At 33.3% G+C, this 22,841-nt stretch overlaps 1 protein-coding gene across 2 annotated transcripts; it reads right to left on the bottom strand.

Moving 5' to 3' along the window:
* Window positions 1–3,831: 3,831 nt before the first annotated feature.
* Window positions 3,832–16,830, bottom strand: LOC134283728 (UDP-GalNAc:beta-1,3-N-acetylgalactosaminyltransferase 1-like). 2 transcript variants are annotated; one of them, XM_062766202.1, is made up of 3 exons: window positions 16,460–16,830; window positions 10,306–10,376; window positions 8,764–10,105 (listed from the first exon to the last, which is right to left on the bottom strand). In XM_062766202.1, exons 2-3 carry the CDS (start codon window positions 10,338–10,340, stop codon window positions 8,959–8,961), a joined length of 1,182 nt encoding a protein of 393 aa, XP_062622186.1. In that variant the 5' UTR covers window positions 10,341–10,376; window positions 16,460–16,830; the 3' UTR covers window positions 8,764–8,958. The 2 variants fall into 2 exon arrangements, with proteins under 2 accessions (XP_062622187.1, XP_062622186.1); XM_062766203.1 differs by lacking the exons at window positions 8,764–10,105; window positions 10,306–10,376 and adding an exon at window positions 3,832–5,481 and having other exon boundaries at window positions 16,460–16,816.
* Window positions 16,831–22,841: the final 6,011 nt, after the last annotated feature.

Below are 22,841 nucleotides of genomic sequence, written 5' to 3'. Positions count from 1 at the left end.
TTCACCGAGGGTTCAAAGGCGTTATTTGAGATAGGTCAGGTTATTGACCCATAATGTTCACAATACCTTGAGATCTGATTTTTTTAAACGAAGTAACTAGGGCTTGGAATTTGAGACTAACATTTATGATGTTAATATTGCGGCGGATTTCCCATAAATTACTTATGCGCTGGTTGTTGACAAAGAAGGGATGGTTTTGTCCATTCATGTTTCTAATGCGAATAATTCTGAGAATATTCCACGGGTGACATTGTCAAGTTGACAAGGCCACCATTTGATTCAAATAGTTTCATTCCGCACGAACGACAAGGTTTCTCAATGGAACTGCACTTACATGACCAAAGTGTAAATTATTAGGTATCTGGGGAAGAACCGCATTGCTTTGCCACCATACTAGAACTGCGTCACCAGACTTTGTCTTCACCCTGGGATTGTGTGACCAGACCCATTAACCCACACTTCAGCAGGAATGACGACTTTTAAAAAAATCTTTAAAGGGCATTTATGGTCAATTGCTTTTGATAATGCTCAGTTTAGCCTTTATTCATATAACACTAGTTTGTCACTCAGCATGTGATACTGAGATTTCATTATAGAACAAGATGTCTTGTTTAAGATAAATGGCCACAGAATTTTAATAAGTCCTTGACATAGTTATGTAATTCTATATACGATATGCTTTTAAAAAATATAAATTTGTAATTCAATGTCGAACCAATCATTTTTTAAAACTATTTTGAACTCCTTTAAAAGTTCTGCAATTGTTATTTGCAAGATTTACAACTCGGATCTATAACATCAGAAGAAATACTAATCACTGATGGTGATTTGACACATTATTTAGTGTGACTTATCATCACTGTTTTACTTATTGTCTAATACTTTTAACATTACTAACACTCAAAACAATACAAACAACAAAAAGCATAATCGTATTATTGCAAACACTAAATTGTATGAAATTCTGGATCATTCAGTTTTTTTGCTGTGAATACCTGACAATACGAGGGGCGTTCAATAAATAATGTCATTAGCTCGATGACATACAACATAGTAGTCATATGACATAAAGCTTGACTTTCTCTCATTATTGAATCTTTAATGAATTTATAACAGTTTATGTGACCACTTTTCATCACATAGTTTTATCGTGAGAAGCTGGGAAACAAGGGCTATTCGAAAGCATTATAAATGAATGTTAAAGAATCAGTAAACTAAAGTGAAAATAAAAGTACATTAAAGCTGCTGTAAAACTTGTAAAAAATCCCAAAGAAATATTCACTGAAATATGTGATATTTACAGTGTGTTTTACAGAAAAATTAGCAGGTGGATTTCAATGATAAAAAATTATATAATGGGCATCAAAAATGGGTACCCTCCTTGCCAACAAAAATTATAACAACTTATGTACTGTTTGCCAAATTTCAACAAATAATAGTTGATCTTGTATGAATGACTTTAAGACACATAGCAAATTTGATAGACATCATATCGGGAACACTGTTTTTAAGAAACGTTTGACAGTAATTAAGCTTGGTACTCTAAGGTCACCCTGTATTTTGAAAAATGAGTGAAAACAAGCCTGTACACAACAATTATTTTAAAATATCAGTAATTGTAGTAATCCACGTTTGTTTTTTATTCAACAGATATTGCATGAATCTATTGCTTAAAACCATTAAAACAAAATTTAACATAAGATGTACTTGATAAAAACGGCGAAGGTCTGTCAAGAGCAAAGGTCTGCAAGAGCACAGAAACAGATTATTATGCAATTTTCTTAAATATGAGTGGTATTATTGTTCAAATTCGTACTCGGGGAGACAGTTTAATATCTGGAGGTGTCTACAAAGCAGTTTTTTTTGCAAGGAAATCGGAAGGTTTATCAGAGAAAGGACCCAGAATCAGGAATCAACTACATTGGATTTCTTCATGACAGCGTTCAAACCCGCATGCCCTAAAGAGTAAAGGGGTTTACGGGATAAACAGAAAGTTAATGTTTTTTCACATTAACAATATTTGCCAGATCTTTGAATCTTTTTCCAGTATACTAAGGGTTATACCCAAAAATGAGTTCTAAAAACAATCAGAAATTGGATAAGAAATGTTACGGACATGTGTTGGAATTAAAAGAGATTAATAAGTAAAACCATGAAGACTAAATCATTGAAAAGCGTCGTTTGCTTCTTTCTGAGCCCCAATGACATTATTTATTGAACGCCCCTCGTAGTACGAAATGTTCCGGAAAAGTGTACGATGTGCGAGCCCGATTTGGGAGTGTCACTGACAATCAGTCAGCGTTTTAGAGAGAACATTTATTGTTAACTGTACGTGCCAGACTTGTCGTCGAAATAATAAAGTTTTCTCAGACAGGAGAACAAACACATTCTGTCCTTCAATCGTTTGCGGGAAATATTGTTATAAAATCGAGGTAATTAAAGCCATACTCAGACTTTCGGTGTAAAGTTTATTTTTTTTTTATTAAAATTTCGCTTTGTATTGTGCCTGTGTTGTAGAGCAAAATCTTTTCCAACGCAAATTATACCCTAGGCTAATCCAAACACCAAATGAATGGTCTCAAGGAAAAAAAATCATTTCCCGTTTTCTAGATAAAAAAAATTGGGTTTCCCTTTAGATATACGTATATATGTTTATTATCTTCTAGTAAGTAAATCATTGAGTGCGCTGAATGTCACTCGACAGTTATTCTTTCCGGTTGAATGTTTAAACAGATTTTTATTAAAATATACACGCCAATGAATCAAAATCTTTTGAAGTTGTCAATATAGAAATGGGCCACAATTTCTTTTGTTATTATTGACTTAAATAAACATGGAAAAAATTCATGAGAGCCTATCCAGAACACTGCAGATCACATTTGAATCTCATTTCTGAACAATGTCGAGTAATTTTATGAAAAACTTAAGCTGGCTCCATGACGTCAAGGATTTTGAGGCATCGCTACTAGGAGTCACGGGGGGGGGGGGGGGGAATGAAAACAAGATGTTTGTGAAACACTAATGCCCCCGTATGGCAGATTATGGCGAGGGTTGAATTCTTTCAAATGCATGTCAACCTCCAAAGGTCAAGGTCAAAAGGCCAAAAGTGTTGGTACTCAAAGGAAGGTCTTGTTACAAGGAATATACCTGTGAAATATGAAAGTCCTAGTTCTAACTATTCAAAAGTTATGATCAAGGTTAAAGTTTTGAAAAATTGGGTCAAACACCTAGGTCAAGGTCAAGAATATTTACACCAGCTGAAAGGTCTTGTCACAATCAATATACATGTAAAGGATGAACGCCCTAGCTTCATGTTCAAAAGTTATGACCAACGTTAAAGTGTGGTATTTTTTTGTAAAATTAGGACAAAATCCAAGGTCAAATTTGGTTGTACCCAAAGAAAGCCCTTGTCACAAGGAATACACCTGTAAAATATGAAAGCCATAGCCCCACCCATTCAATAGTTATGGACTAGGTTAACGTTGACAGACAGAGAGACAAATAGACAGGACAAAAACAATATATCCCCGGGATCTTTCGATCCTGGGGCATAAAAAACGCTATTTAGTTTACTATGAATACGATTAGACTGAATATCAATTATCTGGGCCTGGAATACAGTTGTCCTTTTCGTTTATATAAACAATTTTTTTTTCATTAGGTTGTTAGAACAGGAATTAATGTTGCAGAAAAATACTTTACGCGGATTGTAAATGCATTATTTTCTGCAATAGTAACGGTAATTCCCTTACCAGCATTAAAAAGACATTTTATTGTTTATATCTGTATAAAATAATAATAATAATAAAAAAGTAAAAGTAAATATGTAAATACGTTGAATAATATATTATTGAAATGTAAATGTACATCATGTATATATGTTTCATTGATACTCAAGAAATCGCTTGGCGAAGTTTACTGCATGATTGATAAACAACAACACTTTTCATACGAAATAGAGATAATATTTAGTGGGTGTAAATATTACATTCTTAACCGGGCTTCACAAATCATATTCTATGTAAATATGAATTAATGCCAAAATAAATACTAAATGTGTTATATTGAGCGTTTCCAGTAAAATATTAAATATTCATTAACAGTGTGAAAGAAAGATGAGAATTTTCCAATAATAAAGTGTTTCGAATTTCGTCGTAAATTTAAAATCCTGCCATGATCCTGTTGGGTCACATTGCTTGATGTTAGGCTAATAATTTGCCTTTTCTTTGTTTAAAAAGTTATTTATATTCAATTTTATAGACATAGAATATACACTTTATCAAATTCGACCAAAATTTATAGTATTTTTTCCACTTTATATATCTTCTATGAATCAAAATCAAATCTAGGAAATTTTTATCCCCATAATTCTTCTAAGGATCCAATGGATCAAATGTAAAATTTGGCTAAAAATTGTTTCACAAACGTTTTCCATGCAGAAAATATTTCTTTGTGAGATGTATAACCCCTGCAAGCTATCACTTTGGAGTCTAGGTCTTTGCAATCCTTGAAGGAAAACAAGACATTGTTCATCTGTGGAAGAATATTGAGTTTCATTGCAACTATCCCAATGTATGAATCGTCCACTGTAATGTATTTCACATATGGAAACGCTATCACAAATCTTTGCGCAACATCCATGCTAACAACATAAGCACCTCCTGCTAAATATGGCGGATAGATTCTATTTGGATAATCTTCTTTCCTCACAAAATGTGGACTTGCTGGGTGGCGCATAACGGGCGCTTTGTCTACTCTATATCCCACTAATAAAGACTGAGGATGTTCATGAGATCCTAGAAATTTAAGAAGATTTTTGACATTAAAATGAAAGTCATCATCCTTGTACAGAATGTGAGTAGCATTCGGGCAATATTCTACAGCCCAGTTATATCCCATGACAGTCTTAATAGTCAAATTCTTATACGAATCTACAAAATCCTGTTGAACAAGATCTCCGTACATTGCATTTTCAACCATGGTGTTCTTATTCAATTCTTTTTTTGAAGTACCCATCAAGAATACAATTCGAACATATCCTTTTTCAATGGGATTCTTCTCCATGGACATTCGTAGAGTCTGTCTCAAGTGAAAATTATCTGGCGCACTTTTGATGAGTATTAACACAAACAAGGAGTTATTCTGAGGAGGAGGTTCCTGACAAATATTGGAGGGATTCAAAATGTATTTATATGGATGGCGATTAAGAGGTTTTAATGGAATGCTTTGTCCACTTTCCTTCAACACGAGTAATTCTTCAAAGTTCACGTTATAAGGATGTGATATATTGTAAGGATTATTCGTATAATTCTGTAATAGCTGCGGTGCTTTAGTAATCTCCTTTTTCTCAAGAATTATCTGAACTTCCGGTTGTTGGTTAAATAATAAGGTGAAGATGAACACTAAAAATGGTGGAGCTGATAGGCTCAGAATCACGGGCAGACGACACAGCGCATACTTCCACCGGCGCCGCATTGTTAACTGTAAGAGAAAAAGAAGGGGATCGTAAACATGTCATGGAAAATGCAAAATAGTCAAATGAAGGAATTTCTAAATTTACAGCTCTGACATTCTTTACCATAAATATAACAATCATTCCTTATACGTTATTGAATTTTACTCCTCAAATTTAAAAGATAAATTTAATTTTTTTATGAAGTAAAACTGTTAATTTTGCATCATTCTTGGAAAGGAGAGAATGCTTTGGAGCTGATATATAGACTTTCGTCGCATTGCAGACTTGCGAAAGCGAAAGTGATTTATTGCATAATTTTTAAAGTGTTGAATAAACTAAATGTTTAATTCTACAGTACTAATAATTTTGAGACTGGGATTATGTAATTATGATAAAATTTGCTGAATAAATAAAGACAAATTCATGCAAACAAAACACTGCGTTATTTTCAAGAAAAGTAGGGCCTTGGTTTGAAATTCAAGAAATATAAAATAAATGTTTTCACATAAGCTTTGTTCAAATTTCACAACCAACCAAACAAAATGATGAGAGGCCATTTTTAGGGACCCCTTGTCTACACAAGAGATTCATTGGAATTTTTCTTGTTCTAAAATCCTTTGGTCTTCCACGTTCTGAGATACGGTTCAAGATTTTTACAATTTCCTGCAATGCGTTCTTCTCAGACGATACCACCGGGTTTTAAATTTCTGTACATATAAGGTAAATCCGTTCTTTTATTAACCTCAGCTCAAATTCTCAAACTGTGCAGCACAAACAAGATGTGACACGGAGCGCTCTGCATTGTTTGTCTAAGTACGAGGTAATGCAACCTTCAGCAATTTACCGATATTTGTAAAGCCTACGTGCTCAAACCTCATAAAGACTATCATTTTCATCCGAAAAATTCCAAAACTCTGAAAGAAAGGACACACAAGAAAGGGGGATATTCTATGCATAGTATATAAGGAGGTCAATTAGACACTTGCTTATTCATTTATACAGACAGGGAAAAACAGAGTTCTCGGTGCCATAGTTTTTCTTTTCTTTTTTTTTCTTTTCTTTCTTTTCTTTTTTTTTTTTTTTTTGAAATCCTTGTTATCTTGAATCGCCCTACTTCTGCAAATTAAATTATCTTCACAATAAGAAAAAAAAAAAGCTTTAAACAATATCAGTGTTTTTTATTGATCTTACGATGAGCCTTTTCAAATATTGATGCTCGTATATCTTTGTAAGATAATTCGATATCATACTTTGGTGAATCCAAAGGATCATTTCTGGGTAATTGAAAACATGCCCGGAACTTTCACACGTTGTGATTTCCAACTGGAATGAACTGCTTTACCGTATTAAAATCAACAAAACCCACCTGCGTTTTATCCCAGTAATCTAGTTATTTTGTTATTTCCCTACAACACTAATAGTAGCTGCAGAACTGTAGCGTTATGGTTTGTCCTTGACTTTGGTCATTACCCGGTTATGGTCTAAGACAAATATATAATACCGTATTAACGCTACAGTTCTAATGTATACACTAAAAGCTAAAATGCCTAGACCATTCAAGTTTATTATTGTAGTAAGTCAATTTTGAATTGAAAACAGAAAGCGACGAACGTTCTTAGAATCAAAATTGCATGGTAGATGCACAAAAAGCCATCTCTGATTTAAATAATATTTAAATATGTGATTTCTGCAAGATTTTACATGTTATTTAAAGGCATTAAAATTACTGTCAGTTAAATCATTATGATTTCGACCCAATTGCCTGGAAAGGTTTACTTTATCTTTGACATTTCTTAATTTTAAGACCTGTCATGTCTTTAAAGAATACTAGTAATACAACAATTTTCAGCAGGAGATCACGTTGGATCACACCTGCTTGTAAATGGAGTTTAAAAAACGTAAACCGTTACCTATTTTAAAGAAAAGAAATGTATGTACATGCATAGTATGCATGTTGTATAAATTTATGATGCAATTTCATAATAACAAATGTAGACAAAGAAAAATATAATACCACAACCCCTTGAGAAATCGTAAAGCAGCAATATTTTCAAAAGTATGAATTGGTTTACTTGTATTGTTTCATCAATAAAAAACACTCATCACTTTCCTTCATTAAAACATTCCATCGTTTTGTGTTCGTGTAGCACCAATGCATAATGTATGAAACTGAATGTTTTTCTGTCTGTGAGGTAAAAATGTCCTTTTCACCTTTGGTTATTCAACTCTACAGCCAATTAACCTAGGTCTCTTTCTTTGACCACCATGCAATTTTGTGACAAAGAGACGAATTCGTCCAATAACACATACTCGTACTCCTTTAACTGTGTCAACCTTGAATACTATGAGCAGATTTAAAATTATTTGTTATTGCACTTTCTTTAAAAAATTAGTAAAGTCATTTTATTATTATACTACATGTAGTTGTTTTTATATACATGTATTTACAGTCAACGATGTCATTTGATATTAATATATGCACATTTGGCATAAACAAATTAAGCAAGGTTGCTTTGATCTGATATTCTTGAATGATTCATTATTCATTGCGTTAAATGTTTGGTTAAAACATAACTAAAATAGTATTTAAATAAACATAGATTACTTGGACCACAGACTACGACGGCGTATTCGTGCCATTTTAACAATGTAGAAATTTTTTATTAAATCGTTTGTACGATTTAGTAAATCGTTTGTACGATTTACAAAATCGTTTGTACGATTTACTAAATCGTTTGTACGATTTACTAAATCGTTTGTACGATTTACTAAATCGTTTGTACGATTTAACAAATCGTTTGTACAATTTAGTAAATCGTTCGTACGATTTAATAAATCGTTTGTACGATTTAATAAATCGTTTGTACGATTTACTAGATTAAATCGTACAAACGATTTTAAATTGTACAAACGATTTATTAAATCGTACAAACGATTTACTAAATTGTACAAACGATTTATTAAATCGTACAAACGATTTACTAAATCGAACAAACGATTTACTAAATCGTACAAACGATTTATTAAATCGTACAAACGATTTATTAAATCGTACAAACGATTTAAAAAAATATTTTTACATTGTTTAAATGGCACGAATACGCCGTCGTAACAGACGCATACCTGGTTTGATAATTCGTATTGACCTATTTTATAACTTCCAAAGATGTGACGATCTAGATAAATCAGTACAAAATTAATGTCGAGTTTTTAAATTGCACAATGGGAAATAACATGCTGATTTTTGCTAGAAATTTAGATGAAATTCCTAAAAAAAAAAACTGATTAAGGAAACTAACGTCAACAAAGAATAGAGATTAAAACTTTTGGTAAAATTAAACATCTGTATTGGTAAATATAGGTGAGAACAACAAAGTGGTACAATATAATAATAGAAAATTATACATTTCTTGCAATCTGACAAGGTATTATATACATATTTCATTAATTATAATATTCAGTGGCAGTTTAAACGTGGCAAGTTATAACATTAATTAACATTACTACAGATTTATGTTAACTTTTAGAATAGCTCGATTGACAAAGTTTTTCCAGTCCTTTAGAATTTCATTTGTTGATGTATAACCTCTACAGGATATGACTTTATCTAGACTATTACAGTTTTTGATCGTGAAGCTCGGCTCGTTATTCAGAGTAATGTCTAACTTCATTGCAAGAACACCTATGTATGTGTCCGCCATGGGTACACTCTTCACAAATGGAATAATTGTCACAATTCTTTTGGCAAAATACATACTAACAATGTAACTATTTCCAACTAAAAATGGTGGATAGATATCATGTGCATAAACGTCTTTGCCCACAAAATATTTACTTGTTGGTCTTCGTACAGTTGGTGATTTCAATCGAAGAATTCCCGCGAAAATTGAATTTGGGTCTTTATGTTTTTTGATATAGCTGTCCAAATTTTTCACATTAAAATGATAATCATCGTCCTGAATAAGAACGTGCGACGCTTCAGAACAATATTGCACAGCCCATTTGTAGCCCATCACAGTTTTATGGGTCAAATTTCTATATTTGTCAATGAAATTCTGTTGTACAATATCATTGTAACGCGCATGCTCCACCAACACATCCGTATTTTTATCTTCCGGGTTAGAGGAAACTCCCAAAAGAAACACAATTCTTATATAGTCATGATATTGTTTTTGGGCTTCCCAGTTCCATCGTATCGTCTGACGAAGATGAAAATTATCTGGTTCGCTCTTTATGAGTATTAAAACACTTACGTTCGCACTCCTTTTTAAGGGCGGATTTGTACACTTGGTGGTGGGGTTCGTCACATACACAAAAGAATTTACGTTAATGGGTTTCAGGTTAAAACTTTTCCCTTCCTCTACTTTGTTAACAAATGTCACAAAATCAATATCATATGGATGAGTGAGAAAACGTGTAAAGTTGTATGATGATTTATTATAGAATTTAAGGATGTCAATTTCTGTTGTCTCTATTTTTGGTTTTGGAGTCGTCTTTGTGGTTGTCGGACTTAAGGTTGTAACTTCCGGTGGTATTTGCGACTGATGCATTTGCAGCATAAAAACTACGACAGTTGTCATAGCAAAGTAAAGAAACAGCTTCCATATTGGGACCTGAAGTCTTCTGGTGAAACAGGAAGTAAGCGAATTCCTGAAAAATACACTCCATTATAAAAGAACAGTTCATTCATTTTTTTGTCAATTAATTTTCATCAGGTGAAAAAAAAATGAATGGTTACATTTCTTACTTTAATTGAATGTTTTGCTTTTGTTTTTTATGATACATGTGTACATGTAATTTTATTTTAATCTGTGGATAAATTCTTTTTCCATTGACAAAGTAGGCCTTACCTAGAACTGTGCTTGGTAATTTTCGTGTACTTCATTCTTTCTCTCACAGACGCTTTGGGATAATCAGTGACCTAAAACCGAACCGGTTAAAAATGTATCAAAAGTCACTGAGGTACAGAGGCACCTGTAAAAGTTCACAGACAAGCTTTGGTTGCCACGGTTATAATACCCTGGTCTGTTCGATCTCTAATCAAAATGGTCATTGTTAAAAAGCACTGAGTGCAAGCACGGGACCAAGCTAACTTCAAAGGACGCAAATACACAATTTCAAGTAATGTTAAACAACTCTGCATGCTGGTTGTAATCTATAAGTAAAGATATCTTTTTTTATTTATAGATGTAATCACTTGAAATTTAAAACACGACATTGCCCTCCCAGGCGTCCGATTCCATGTCGTTGCTGGAACCACCGGTTACAGAGTAATTTTTCAGTTACTTGTTATGTAACAGAGATTCTTCTACGCATTCAATGTGTTGAGAAATTTTCTGCTCAGGTCATTAAATATATCCTTAATAAACGAAAAAATAATGTCTATATCACCCATCGAATATCTTTAAATAATTAATTTTTCAAAATTGAAAATTCATTTCTTCACGAACAATAATGGAGACAGGGGGTTAAATTTCGTGCTATTTGTAAATTTTGAATATATCCGGTGACAGTAAATACAAATTTTGCTGTCCTGTTGTAAATTTTGAATTTACTACCACCCAGTAAATTCAAAATTTACATGACATTCGCATAACTATGCGAAAATTGCGGAAATATTTTCTTCTTCGAGACATCAAACAAAGTAAACAAAAAATGACATCTTGACATCAAGGATGCGCAACAGTTAGGAAATATACACTTCAAATGATACAGTGAACAACAGGATATATAGGTCAGTGACACATACAACATCCTGGTATGAAAGGTCCCGTCACGGTTCACGTCATACTATATACCTGATATGTGTTTTACAAAGGACCAGCTAGGATAAGACCCCTTTTAGGACCCTGGTTTGGGATGTTCTTTAGAATAATGCAGTAATATATCAATAATATCATAACTGTCACAGAATGAATATTGGCTCTAAGTTAAGGTATACACAGAAGTCACAGGAAGGTCATAAAATATGTCAATTTCCGAATTTTCTCATTTTAATGCAAATTCGTCGATATTGCAGTGCATTTTATTTCAGAAACAAAGAGAACAAGCTTGCCTATCTTCCAAATTTATAAACCATACACTAGTATCAGATACATCTTATGTATGAAAATAAAAAGATACAATCTTCTGAGTAAAAATATCAGATAAGCAAGCTTGTACTCAATGTTTCCCGAAGTGAAATCAAAAGTATCTCAAATTTGACGAAATTCCATCAGAATTGAGGAAATTCGGGAAAATGTCTGATTTCTGCACCTTCTTGTGACCTCCTTGTAGGCTTCTACTCAAAAATAACTGCTGGTTTTAAAACAAGCATCATTTTAAGTTCCTATCTACAACCTATCACAGTTTTAACTGTTTTCTTACTTTAACGTCAAATAAGAGGCCAGATTCGGCCGTTATCAAACCCTGTTCTCTATGGGAGGTAGTCATTTAGATCAAATAATGACCTGAGTAGAATAGTCTTTAAATCAATGCGAAAAATATTATACTCTAATGGACCCATGGAATGACATGTGCTGGGGCAATATAAGTAAAAATAGGTCAGATTATATATCATAAAGTAATAAAATATTTCATTAAAAATCAATGTCATGTGCAATATAGTAGATAGGTTTTATATATCAAAATATGTAAAGATAGGACAAAATATCATAAAATAATAAAATATTTTATAGATAATCAATTTCATTTGCAATAAAGGGTAGTGTTTTATACATCAATTATAGATGACCATCGTAATTTCTTTTAATCAGCATTTTTTTTTTTCAAAAGTACAGGCAGAGAATTTTGCTAATAGTCTTAGTGAAAATAAGCAAGAATAACGAACCACTAACAAGGTGAAAGAACTGACCAAGTAACTGACCACTTTAAGTTTCAGTGTCCTTAAAAGCCGTCGGTCAGTTCTACTAATTGTGTAACAATAAAAGTTTTCAACCAGCTCTAAAAATAAATGTTTTACACATTCTTGTCAGATATGGTTATAATCCGTTTTCTTGTGGGTTAAAAATTCATTGAAAATAAGAAAACCTATAAAATTCTATGTTTATATATACGCCTAAGAAATCGCAATACTGCCTTCGTGTTAGACAATGTTACCTGTTATCTAGGGGACAATATTAAAATGACCTAACCTGTTTACCGTGACGTAGAAAACTATAGGTTCTTTATATCGATTATATTCCTGAAATCTCTTAAAATCTCTATTCACCTGGATGCAGACGTAAAAAAAACAACGTTTGATCATGAGAATAGATTCATGATCAATTATCATTTTTTGACTCGTTCAAGTCATACTGACAAACAAAAACTTATCATTGATAATTTTTTTTTTGTTTTGGTTTGGTTTGGTTTTGTTATCCCATTCCAAATCAATGCAACTATTATACTTGCACATGTATGGACTGTAATATGCATGATACCAAATATATTGCTGGTTGGCCTCGTGAAACACTTCTAACTCGCTACTATCTAGACAAATAGCGTAAAATATATGTATTTTGATGACAGGAAAATGTTTAAATAATTGTCAGAATCGGGTGTTCTTTAGAACAATATTGACTAACGTCGATGCAAAATCACAATTATCGATTCTTTTCCGACACAGCAGGTAGAAATATGTTGACCAGTGTTGAATATAAAGGGGGTGCAATGAATGCTATTATGAAGATTTAAAATGTCGTGTAAACATGGTCTGTCCACCGACTGGTCATTTATGAATGCTTTTATCACTCCGTTGACAAACACTTACAATATACAGCAATTTCACCTTTAATCTCACGCCCATTTTTCTCTAATAATCCCTCGCAAGAAATGTTAGACTCTATACGTTAAATATGACATTTTAGAAGCCTTATTGCACTAAACCCCTCGAGATATCCTTAATAAACCTACCCTTCGTCATATTCATTTGGTGTAAATATTAAATGAATCTTGCAACCCCTAAAAAATGTCCTTACATTGAAAATCTACATTATTAACCACGTTGTTATTTGTAGAAATGTTTTGTCCTGTAAGCCTACCTTTTTTTTGCTACTCCAATGTTTAATGAACCAGTTTCACCCCCGCCCTCTACTCTATTCACACCGCGTCCAGTCTAGCAGATCAAACCACAATAATCCGTTCCTGTTTCTTATTTAACATTTTTTCACATCCATATCCTATTGCGTCCAGCGTAATACTGGATAGTCCCTTATGATTCATTTGAATAAAACTAACCAGAATTATTTATAAGGGTAACTTAGTAACGGTAAAACTAGAACACTAGTATATCAGTTAATGTACCTTTATATAATTTTAACCTATTCTTCATACTCTGAGTATAGTAAATTTAGTTGGAATGCATTTTTAAATTAATAAAGAAAAAAAATATTCTGGTCATTCATTATAACAACCACACTATTCAACAGGCACTTATTGATGGACCTACAGACAAGGGGGTAGCTCCATTGAATCCCGGGGAGGATCCTAAAGAGAACAGCTGGGGATTTTTTAATTCATAGGGGAGGTGTATATACTGTGTCACCGCAATCAATGTACACGGATAAAACGTCCTTATCTGGCAAACGAATTAATCAACAGTATCGTTGTATACACACAAAAATAGCTAACTACGTAGGTAAAAAGGTTTATTGTAAACTTAATTAATCTAAGAAATAGTCTGCTTAGATTTCGCAACATACAATTCACGGCGTATGAAAGGCCTGTAAGATTAGGGGTTTTTGATGATCCCGAATACGTGATAATTTGAATGACCGGGTTAGTCTTCGATGCCAAGCCTATGTACTCAAATATTTGTCCCACCGAGATAGTATCTGGGGACATAGTGCCTTCTTACGTGTTCACTCGATACTCTCAAACCAAAGGGCTGCTTCAATTTAATATCACACAGGTTGATGAACCACAACAAATTGTCAAAAACGCATTCAGTGTATCATTTCAAAAATCGTGATGAACCTTTCAAAGAATCACTATCTTGTTTTTGGACCTTTGGGCAAGCTTTATCAAGACTGCATTTTTTTTTTCAGATAGATTATCTGGGTGTACTTGAGTTATCTGACTACGCTGCACCCATAAAGACTACATGTACCTCAGTTTAATTAAAGCATCGAACACAGAGTGTAAAGATTTTTACAATATCTCAAGCTATAATTAAATGACTTCATGGGTAAGCATAGCTAATAACGCATGCATGTTAAAGTCAAGAAAACTTCTGTTTTTGGAAGAAAGATGTCATCTGTATCTTCAAGTAGATAAAACAATAAATGTACTTCCCTTTTATAATTTTTTTAATGAAAGGTAGCAGTTTATGTTGGAAATTCACCATAATTGTTTGAACCCTATCCGGATTTCTTGGTAAAAATGACTGTGCATTAAATAACCTTTTCCTCTTTTTAGTACTATATCATTAAGTACTTCACTTACAAGCATATAACCAGGTCACGGGTAGAACTCTTCCTCGTTTTCTTCTTTTTTAAATAAATAACATTTATATGTAATTTTTCCTGTTTAATTCATTTAAATCGTGACAGTGCTTTTGGCCATTTGTTGACCTCGGTCACCTGTACTCCAGTCTGTGCACCCTGGTCAGCCAGCCATAGCTCCAATAAAGAGCGCAAGTATTAAAAGAGCCATCTTAAATCCTGTCACACCCTCTATTATATTTAAAATCCTATAACGACATTACTTAGCCATATCAGAAAAACATGGAGTCCGTTTTGCTTCTTCTTATTTAAACAAACTGCAATACATACGGGGAAATTCGACCATGTTCTTTTTTAAAAAAAATGTATCTCTTGAAAAACATTTTCTTTCAGAGATATATCTCTTTCTTAAAAGTGAAAGCCAGTCTCAAAACATGTGCATTTTAATGTCCTGTGAACGCCCTTCAGATTAACTGGGTTGTAATGTTTCAAGGTATTACAGGGCCATTTACTGGAAGTACAAACTGGTGTTTCTTTTTTTTCTATACATTGTACATGTATTTTTTTTTTCGATGAGGAATCGTGATGTAATATAGCTTATTTTCATATACCTGTGGCACTGACAAGGTCGTGATTTATAATAATTAATTTAATACCCGAGTTGAGTAACAGAGAAATCGATTTCCTATAAGTTTTGAATGGGAACAGATGCTCTTCATATTTCAAATTACGTGAAAGTTACCCGAGGTAACTTAATTGATTCTGGAGAGGGAAGAAGAGAGAGGAGGAGATTTTTTTATCATCTTTAAATAGGGACAAAAACACCAATTACTTCATGGAATCAGTGGACAGTAATATAGTGTGTGTATCATGAGGTTATATTTGGTTATATTGTTCGCCGTATTGATTGTTTACATGTTTATGCTAATTGTCCAAGTTTTAGAGAAGATAATTGAAGCGTCAATGTTTATTTACATTGCCAATGAGCCATTTCATTCTTACAGCATGTGTGGACAAAGAGACCCTTCTCGACCGGAGGAAGACAACCAACCTATCCCACAAAATTCCCGAACAACCCCTAGTATAGAAAAAAAATTGACCAAAAAAAATCCCTCAATAGAAATTTCTCAACAGGATTTCCCGTATTCAATAAATGTTTCCATAAAAATTAAACAGGACTACCAATTCATTTAGATTCTCTTTGTTCTTTAGTGAAACGTATTTGGGCAAGAAAATTCAGAAGAAACTGCAGCTTTCTACAAAGACACAGTTTATTTAGGGACAATGAACTTACTATATTTCTCAAAAATACTAACGATTATATAATTATTAAGCGTAGATTTAACCTATATAGTGGAATATTTTGGTGGCAATCTGATCCATTAATTTGTTGTTTTAAAACTGATCAACCAGTAGTTTTATCGGATCTTTTTTAATTAATCTTTGGTATCAGGCAACGCGTCATTTCACGCATTGTGTAGTATCAGGTATATTTCTGCTTTCCTTTGAAAACAAGCACAGACAAAGAAGGAAATGTTGTTTTTCAGGCTTAACCAATGTAATAAGAATTCAATTTACTTACGAATTATACGAAATAAGTCCTTAGTCCACCGCACCTTTTACAGCGCGTCCGCTCACCTCTGTCATCTACTCAGAATTAAATACCGCGATCCGTGATACGTTCCCAACAAGAAGCGCCAGATACGCAGTATAGGTATATTTGCTCAATATAGTCACGTTGGCTTGTTCCAGAAGGAAATTTATTGAAAGAGGGAAAATTATAATACAATGTTATCGGTAGTACACAGGCGTAAGATGGGAAATCATATAATTGAGCTTATGCGGATAAGACGTTCAAAAATCTACCGAGGAAGTGCATATTATATAGCATCTGCACATCCTTGGGAACATAGCTCGTGTCGCTTTCTTCCTGCTTTATCGGAAATCAACAAATATGTAGCTTCCTTCGCTCCCGGTTTTTATTATAATATATAATTTTAGTTCCTTGATGGGGTTTTTATCAGTTTTAAACAAAAGGGATATGCATGTTTTGCTTATTTTCAAAAACTAAAGGGGGTTAAAAAAATGGCAATCTCCCAAAGTTTGACAGAATCCCAAAGAGACTCTTGTTCAAATTCCAATCATATCTACATACACGAAACCAAAAATTATTATTTTTATACACGCATTTATATCTTTAATATCTTTGTCACTACTTTTCAAGATATCTGTATTGTAAAAGTTTATTTGAATACAGTGAGATAAATCAGAGGTAAGACAAATAAGGCGTGGCCATAAACAGAACAACCATCTTAGCACTGGCCCATATGGATATCAAATTTATTATAGTCATTGTTACGTATCGTTATGCATAAAGCCATCGGAGCCAACCAGCAATGCAAAATTCATGAGATTTTTTTACTGCAAGGGCAATGAAGCAGTACGTGTCACCTAATATATTTTAATTCATAACTATCTGTAATTTTAAACTTTTCTCCTTTTATGTGATATGACCAATAACTTGACTTAAGTTACGATAGAGAAACTACTTGACATTCATTTCATCATAAACATCATAAATTTTTATGGAAAACTGAAATAAGTTCAATTAAATAACAGTATGATACGCATCCAATGTCCTGATTGCTCAAGGAGACACACATTCAGTAATGTATAGAATTTAAAACAGGATCCGTGATACTTATGTAAGTCTAGCAGTTGTTTTGCTTTAGATATGTATCTTATATCACAAGGACTTGTCAATGTTAAATAAATCCTTTGTCAAGCTCAAGATAATATCTGAATGATGTCATAATGATGTAATCATAGTTCAGCCTTGTTTAATATACATCACACCTATTCCAATAATAATACGGTAAAACTAGTACTTATAAGATGGTCGTAGTTCAAAGCAAACGCGAGTCTAAAAATTTCTAAGGTATTGCATCGAAAATATCAGTTAATTTTATATTACTTTTTAATATACATTTTAAAGATTTGAAATATGGCAGGAAAATAGGTAAACTTCAGATGAAGGTAGACATTGACAAAATTGATTGGTAGTAATTTGGACAGGGTTTTCCTACCCAAATACTGATAAAGTTTGCACGAATCGGTCTTCCGAAAGTTGTCATATTTGGCTTCTAAAATTTTAAAATTAATTAACACTATTAAAGTGTTGTTTACTACAAAAATATGTGGGTTTTTTTTTTGACAATAAATCCTTTTTCAACAAAATCTCTTACAAACACTCTCTTTTGAACAGAATTATCCTCATAAAATTCTGCAATTTCTGTCTAGTAACGAATTTAGCAAATGGATTTTTCACGTAAGAAGCCCATGGGCCACTATTTTCTATATATAGAAGTAATCAAGAGGTATAATTCAAATAAGGCGTGGTCATAAACGGAACAACCATCTAAGCCCTGGCTCATACGGTTATCAAAGTTATAGTCATACGTATCATTATGCACAAAGCTATTGGAAACAACCAAAAGAGAAAAATTTATGAGATTACAGTATTAGGGCAATGAAGCAGTGTCACCCGAATATTTTAATTCATAATTATCTGTAATTTTAGACTTTACTCCTTTTAGAGAGGTATGGCGCATAATTTAACTAAACTTCGATAGAGAAACTACCTGACATTCATTTCATCTTAGCTTTAATTACAAAATTAGTTCCCATAAATTTTTATGGGAAAACTGAGATAATTCCTGTCAATTTAATAATAGTATAATATGCATCCAATGTCCTGATTGCTCAAGGAGACATAAATTTAGTAATGGATATACTTTAATGTATGTCTAGCCTCTTTTCGTCTATAAGATATGTCTCTGATATTACACGGACTTGTCGATGTTAAGTAAATCCTTTGTCAAGCTCAGAATAATACTAAATGATGTCACTGTAATGTAATTATAGTCCAGCCTTGTACTCTATGATATAACGTAATAGTATTCGAGCTAAAAAGTCCATTAAACAATTTAAATTTAAAGCATAGCAAAAAAGGACCTCTCAAACATTACAGGATATGATCAGGTGCCATTGAGGAGTGAGCATCCCCCGCCGATCGGTCACACCCGCCGCATTTTCGTAAATAACGGTAGAATACGAAAAACGCCAGATCAGCATCTGATTTAATGATAGTCTGTATTTGCTGACAAGGTCATTGTAACGATGATGGGGATTACGAACGATATTCAAGATTAAAAATCCACAGAACAATACAAAATAGGAACAGAGAAAACACGGACCTCCAAAAACACCAGAGGTGGGATCAGGTGCCATGGAGGAGTGAGCATCCCCTGCTGACCGGTCACACCCGCCGTGTGCTCCTTGTCATGATCGGGAAATAACGGAAAAATCCATCGTCAATTCAGTGTATAAATAATGGACTAAAAATGGACTAAGAATTGATAAATGTTAATCAGCATTTGACTCGATGATAAATGTTATTAGCTGACAAGGTCATTCTATCGACCATAGAACTTACGAAATGATGAATTTAAACGAGACTGCTGATATTCTTGTTTCATCAACTTGTTTGTCAATAATTTACTTCGTTTTAGAAATTGATCATGCGTAGAGCATGCTCTTGCGTATCGACCATAGAACTTACGAAATGAACATGCTATGAATTTCTATTTATCACACCCATTCCAGTATATAATAGAACGGTAAATAAATTAGTACTGGAAGGAGATCCAAGCCCGACTCCAAACGCCGATCTAAAATTTTCAAAAGATGTTAAATTAAAAATACCAACTTTACTTTTTTTTATTTTACATTACTTTTGATTATTATATATTTAAAATATTCGAAATATGGCAGGAAAACAGGTGGTTAAAGGTTGATATTGACAAAATCGGATGGTAGTGATTTGGAAATTATTTCCCAACCCAAGTTCTGACAAAAGCTTGCACAATTCGGTCATCCAAAAGTTGTCATTTTGGCTTCTAAAATTTTAAAATTAATCAACACTAAAGTGTTGCTTACTACAAAAATGTATTGTTTTGATTCAATGAGTTCCAACTCCCCTTTTAGAACAAAAATCTCTTCCAAAGACTCTCTTTACTTATTTCGTCAAATACACATATGTATTATAGAATTTTTGTGGCTTCCTCATTGGTAACCAAAATATGAAGGAGCTAGAGTACATTTAGATGCAAACACCTAAGTGCAGATATTGCTGTATAATTATAGCATCTACTTTTTCCTTATATCGAAACTGTCATCAAATATTACTAACCGTGCTGAAATTGAGTCATTGGAATATTTCGCTTAAAACAGTCCTTTTTGGATAGCAAGACAATTCGGTTCAATGCCCTTGTAAAACGAGATAAGTTTATTTAAAGTGCATGCTGAAATGATTTTTTGAAATCGAGCTTTTGAATAGTTCAAGTAAGAATTCGTTTTCATGCGCAATATATACACAGTTGTTTGGGTTTTTTCTCTTCTTTTTATGGATGGCATTACAGCTCTCCGGTCTTTCAGAGTCATTTGGGGGGGGGATTAACAGTTCTGTAGCTAAATATTTGAGAAATTATCTCGTGTTTTATCAACTGTTTTTAAAATGTCTTTACATGCATATCAATGCACCCAAAATTCTGATATTAGCAATTCAGGAAACAATATCTTTTGGTATCTTACACAAAAGATAAATGTCTGGTACATGTTAATTACCTCATTTGTTTATGATTTCGCTTGTTAAAGTTGTATCCGAGACAATGTTGATTTATGAGAAATCAACATCACTGACAATATCTGTTTAGAAAGTAACACAATGGTCTTCTCTGACTTGATCTTATCAATTATAATTGAAACAGATTTAATTAAACATATACTAGTATTTACAAATTAAAGGCAAATCAGCTATACAGACAACACCTACCACTACGTACATAAACACGGCGTCGGGCAACTTCAACCAGTTGAAAACTAACGCAATACAAGCTACGGCAATATGATTTTGAATTCATTACCGTGTAAAAAAAATATAAGGATAGGTTTTACGATTCTTGATTACTTATTCGAAACTATACAATTCAAAAAAGTAGGGGATATTGGATTTGACTGACAAAGAAATGCAGATCATGAGGTCAAAAAGGAAACAAATGACAGAAAAACATTAAGGAAACATTTGTTAATTTATTCGAAATCCTGTGTATAGTCAGAAAAGGACAGGTTCTGCAGAATAAGGGTCGGCACCAAGACGGGATCACACAGCAAATTTACCACCATTGTGTAGTACAGTCAGTAACGGGTAACCCAACCCAACCCCCCTCGGTTGGCCAGACAAGCTCGGATTCTCCTAACGAGACGTCCCAGGCAATTTAACGACGTTCGATCCTGATATTTAAAGTCTTAAACTTTTTTTGCTAAGTATATTTTTAGTTTGTACATACATAGCTTAATTAAAATTCAAATCAAAAAATGGGGGTCAATACGCTTCTTTTGGCGCTACAGTACATTTAATATGACCTTCTTGCACTGAAAATTGTGTCTTAATTAAAAATTAAATTTTTGACGTTTTCCCTTCAATATTTTTATCCAATTAAAGCATGAAACAAAATGAAGTCTAAGTTTGTTTAAAAAAAAAACACTTAAAAATTGTGCCTAAGAAAAAGTTTCAAATTGCTTGGCATAATCAATTATTTGACCTTTCTGCACTAATAAAAAGTGATTTTTCTGGAATTGAAAATTTAATAAGCAAGAAAATTATTTTAAAATCTTAAACTTTTTCTGATTTTAAGCAAATAGGTCAAATTTATCTTGAATATTTAGAAAAGAATATAAAAAATGGGGGTATATGATGAAAATTTTCAGATATTCCAAAAAAAGTGTCAATTTTACGTTAAAATTGGCTAAATTTTTTCCCGGATTTTCAAAATATATTGACTATATTTGTCACACTTTGTTAATAGAATTCATAAAAAATAATTTAATAGATATTTCAGAACCAGCAGAACACATTTCACTGCAAAAAACAGCTTTGTGTGCAACCAGGATGGAAAAATAGGAATCCAAAATTAACAGTACTGTTATAGTTCAAAATGGAAAAACTGATCATTTTCGTCTAAAAAACCTTCCGCCACAAAATATAGTCCCTAGCTTAATTCTACTTTATGGAATTTAATCGCAGTTTTTTTCATTGGATATAGTTAAATTTGCATTGTAGAATTCAGATTTAATGTTAGAACTTAAAAATGATGCAGAATTTTATAAATAAAGGACATGACCAAAATACTCTCAAAATCTCAGGATCGAACGTCCTTAAAAAAAAAGTAATTTCATTCCTGTTGCAATGCTGTAGAAAAATCTTGGACATCGGCAGGAGGTTGTTGACGTTGGTATAGCCGCGGTCCAAGCATGTCTCAGACATACTCGATGGAGGAAAGGTCCGGACTGAGTGCGGGCCATGGTAATGTGGTGATATTCTGCTTTTGTGATGATCTGTAACGATCCTGGCCCTATGACGTCTGGCACTGTCATCTTGAGAAATGAAACGGCGGTCATAACGACAAGCAAACGGCACAACATGGGGTGCCGAGATGTTGCCCTGTTACACTGCGCCGTGACACGTCCAGCAACAACATGCAAGTCTGTTCTGGCGGCAACAGTGATGCCTCCCCACACCGATACACCGCACCTTACAGATCCATCTCACACTGGTCATATCTAATGACGTTAACGACACGGAAACGTTCGTTACGTTGGCACCAAACCCTCCTGTGTCTGTCAGGAAGTCCGTGGTGAACCTCGACTCATCTGAGACGATTTCTCCGGGTAGTAGTGTGGATGAGTTTGTGAGAGTGTAATAGATGTGTTTAGGTGATGAATTTTTTTGGGGGGGAACCCTCCCTCGTTAAGGAACTATGCAACATGGTTTCGTATCCCTTTGTTTATATATATATGAGCATTTTGATCACAAACCACAGTAACCCCCACTCTTTTGTAATAGT

Source organism: Saccostrea cucullata, unplaced genomic scaffold, assembly GCF_032062105.1.
Source record: "Saccostrea cucullata isolate Sc308-1 unplaced genomic scaffold, CSIRO_AGI_Scuc_v1 ctg451, whole genome shotgun sequence".
NCBI classification, from domain to species: domain Eukaryota; kingdom Metazoa; phylum Mollusca; class Bivalvia; order Ostreida; family Ostreidae; genus Saccostrea; species Saccostrea cuccullata.
This window is presented reverse-complemented; position numbering and strand designations above follow the sequence as displayed.

Excerpts from the sequence above, each read along its gene's own strand:
- LOC134283728 (XM_062766202.1), bottom strand. The coding sequence starts at position 10,340 with ATGAAGTACACGAAAATTACCAAGCACAGTTCTAG. Across the intron at positions 10,106-10,305 it reads ATTACCAAGCACAGTTCTAG|GAATTCGCTTACTTCCTGTT; the intron begins GTAAGGCCTACT and ends TGTATTTTTCAG.